The sequence below is a fragment of the Octopus bimaculoides genome, chromosome 28 (genome assembly GCF_001194135.2).
Source record: "Octopus bimaculoides isolate UCB-OBI-ISO-001 chromosome 28, ASM119413v2, whole genome shotgun sequence".
Taxonomy (NCBI): domain Eukaryota; kingdom Metazoa; phylum Mollusca; class Cephalopoda; order Octopoda; family Octopodidae; genus Octopus; species Octopus bimaculoides.
This window is the reverse complement of record NC_069008.1, coordinates 17,073,405-17,076,803: the sequence shown is the minus strand read 5'-3', so window position 1 is coordinate 17,076,803 and position 3,399 is coordinate 17,073,405. Positions and strand designations below refer to the sequence as shown.

Genomic DNA, 3,399 nt, shown 5'->3' with positions numbered 1-3,399 from the left:
GGGACGATGAGGGGCCGGAGGAGGAACGAACACAACAGCGGCCCCTGAAAGCCCTGAAGGACTCTAATGTTGTTGACAGTAAGAAGGGAACTCCAGAGAAGAAACTGACAAGAAGGTACAGTTTTAGAACCCCTACTTTTTTGTTGTGTGTGTGTGTACTTGTTAGCATATGCTTGTGTGTGTGTTTGTTATGTTTATATGTATGGATGCTTGTGTGTGTGTGTTTTTGTGTGTGTATGTGTTTTGTGCGTATACTTATTATGTATGTGTATATGTGTGTGTATATGATTATGTATGTGTGTTTTGTGTGTGTACTTGTTACGGTTCCTATTCTGTATATGTGTGTGTGTGTGTAGTTGTTAAGGTATGTTTATGTTTGTGTGGTTACATGTATGTGTGTGTGTGTCTCTCTCATTCATATTTATGTCTGTTTTCCCATGCTAGCATGGGTTAGATGAATATATATTACTAAGACATCCTTTTGCATCTGGGCGCTCTTCCTGTTACTAACCCTACTATTCCACTGGGCTTTCAAAGTGCAGAAGGACTGGTTGGGACAGTCTCAGGTTTGTTTTTAACCAGAAGAGTTTCCCCACCTGTTATTTACTTGCTTGTTTTATGTTGACTCAAAGTTTTACAATATTTTGGTCACTTAATTTTCTTTTACAACCAAAGCAGCCCCAAATTCAACGTAGGGGCCATCATGTTGCACCGTCTGAAGCCACTTATTCGTGTGTACTTTTTGTTGTTTCCACAGTGAAGAGCTTCACTTAGAATCTGAAAAACTGAAGAAAGAAATCCGCGAGATGAAATACCCCAAGGTAGTCAACGCCAAGGAAGAGAAAGGTGAGGAGGGTGACTTCTTCAATTGCAATGGGTGTCTGTTGTTAGAGCCTGTTGGCTTGTAATGGTCGATTTTTCTAAGATATAATGTAATCACAGTAATTGGGTTTCATGCTTAGGAGAAGTAAATGTGATTTGAGGGAGATTTGGCTGTTAATGAAATCTAGTTTCCTTGTAGAGCAGGGTTTCCCAACCAGGGGTGTGGAGATAGCATTCCAGAGGATGCAAGCAGGGTCGGATTTATAGGGTGTCAAAGAGGGCAATTGCCCCGGGCACCTTTATTTTTATATAAATTATTACTTTAAGGGGTGCGAGAGCATATTAAAGGTTTTTTAGTGGTGTGGGGCATAAAAAAGGTCGGGAACCACTGTTGTAGAGGTTCGCTTTCTTGGTTCATCCATTTGTGTGTGTGTATACACACACACACACACACACACAGTATAGAGCAAAAATCTGGTGCAACGTAAAAGCTCACCTTTGCGGCAGGTGTAGAGAAATGCTACTCTAAGACCTAAAACCTCAAATATTTCCTCTTTGAACTTTTCCTTGAACTGGCATTGAAAGCAGAATTGGTACAGGAAGAATTTAAAGACATTTTAAAATATTTCTTTGTTTTCTTATTCAAATTTCATACACATATATATATATATATATATATATTTATAAGTATATATGTATGTATGTTATATATAGGTGCAGGAGTGGCTGTGTGGTAAGTAGCTTGCTTCCCAACCACATGGTTCTGGGTTCAGTCCCCCTGTGTGGCACCTTGGGCAAGTGTCTTCTACCATAGCCTCAGACTGACCAATGCTTGTGAGTGGATTTGGTAGACGGAAACTGGAAGAAGCCTGTCGTATATATATATATGTATGTATGTGTATATATATGTATTCCCAACCTTCCGAGTTGACTGTATGGGATTGTTATGTAAGTGGTACTCTGTGTAGTGTCAGATAAATGTATTAATAACGAGAAATATTTTATGGATGGAAATTTTTATATTTTTATGGATATACATTGCTACATATGTTTCAGCATAACATGTATTTTTATGGGCTCACCTCATATGTATGTATATATTATACGTATATGAAATTTTATGTGTATAAATACATGCATACACACATGTTTTGTGTATGGTGTATATACACACTTGTCTGCTCCTCCCCCTGTCCCTTGTCCTCTTCTCTTTTTCTCTCTCCTCCCTCACTCCTTGCTCTCTCATTTCCTCACTCTCTCTCTCTCTCTCTTTCTCTGTCATAGAACACACTGACCCAGGAACAAAGAGTGAAGTCGTGGCAGAGTTCCGCAAAGAACGGGAGAAATACAAAGAGCTGAAATACCAACAAGGCAAGAATGGACCCAACCGTGAAGAAATCACACTTGATTTGCTGTCCAAGTTCCAGAATCGGCTCCGTGCGGCCCAGAAGGTCGGCGGCGATTATTCCGATGATGACGAGGCAGAGAGCAAAGATGACCAGAACAAGGGTGACACGATCCCTGATGACGACACAGACGACATCAATGATATGTCTTGGTGAGTAGCTGTTGTTTAGCCCCAGGTCAGTCCTGATCCAGTGGACTTATGATCAGAGGTGTCCAGTTGTGACCACCTCATCATATATTCAGTCATAGTGTATCTAGGACTACCTTATCTAATGTGCTCTTTTTTGTTGTTGTTGTTGTTTAGCCCCAGGTCAGTCCTGATCCAGTAGACCTATGATCAGAGATGTTCCAGTTGTGACCATTTCATCTTTTATTCAGGCATAGTGTATCTAGGACTACATAGTCTAATGTGTCATTGCCTGAAATCTAAATTGATATTAGAAAAAAATAAGTCCTGGGTTTAATTCATTCAACTAAAACTTCTTCTATCTATCTGTCTGTCTGTCTGGCTACCTACCTGTCTATCTGTCCGTCTGTCTGTCCGTCCGTCCATCCGTCTATCTATCTATCTATCTATCTATATCTCTCTCCTTCTCTCTCTCTCTCTTACTGACTCTTATTCTCTCTGTGGCAGGTTACGGCACAAGTTACACTTCATCGAACCAGACTTGAAAGTCCTGGATGCCAACGTCCACGACGTGGATCGCTACGAGCTCTTCGACCCCCGAAACCCCATCACGAAGCGGCGACGGGAGGCCAGCAAGCAGGCAATGTCATCAAAGAAGTGATCATCTTCCACCATTCTTATCATACCACCAATCCAACCATGGCCATCACCATCAGTCACTCTCATTATAAACATCTAAACTCCATCACCACCACCACCACCACCACTGTCATCTTTGATTCTCTTATAACCTCCCACCCCCACAGCAAACACCTCTTCCACCACTACCACCACAGCCTACCATCCACCACCACCACCACCACCACCATATGCAAATCATTCCCAGACCCACCACCACCACCATTTCTTGGGCCCTAACCCTCCTTTAACTCTCCATCACCACCTCCACCTCCACCACCACCATCCTCAGTTTTGGTGGTAGAACTGTTAAATAGGGAGAGGGTAGGGGGCAGACAAACCGTCACATGTCATCACCACCCTTA

The 3,399-nt window shown here is 42.0% G+C and overlaps 1 protein-coding gene across 1 annotated transcript in view; it reads left to right on the top strand.

Moving 5' to 3' along the window:
* LOC106881813 (spliceosome-associated protein CWC27 homolog) overlaps positions 1-3,166 on the top strand; it is a 12,119-nt gene extending 8,953 nt beyond the window's left edge. Inside the window, exons 7-10 of the mRNA XM_052977505.1 lie at positions 3-115; positions 758-846; positions 2,107-2,380; positions 2,864-3,166. Coding sequence (XP_052833465.1) covers positions 3-115; positions 758-846; positions 2,107-2,380; positions 2,864-3,017 — 630 coding nt within the window. The 3' untranslated portion in view covers positions 3,018-3,166. The remainder of the gene's footprint in view (positions 1-2; positions 116-757; positions 847-2,106; positions 2,381-2,863) is intronic.
* The last annotated feature ends 233 nt before the right edge of the window (positions 3,167-3,399 follow it).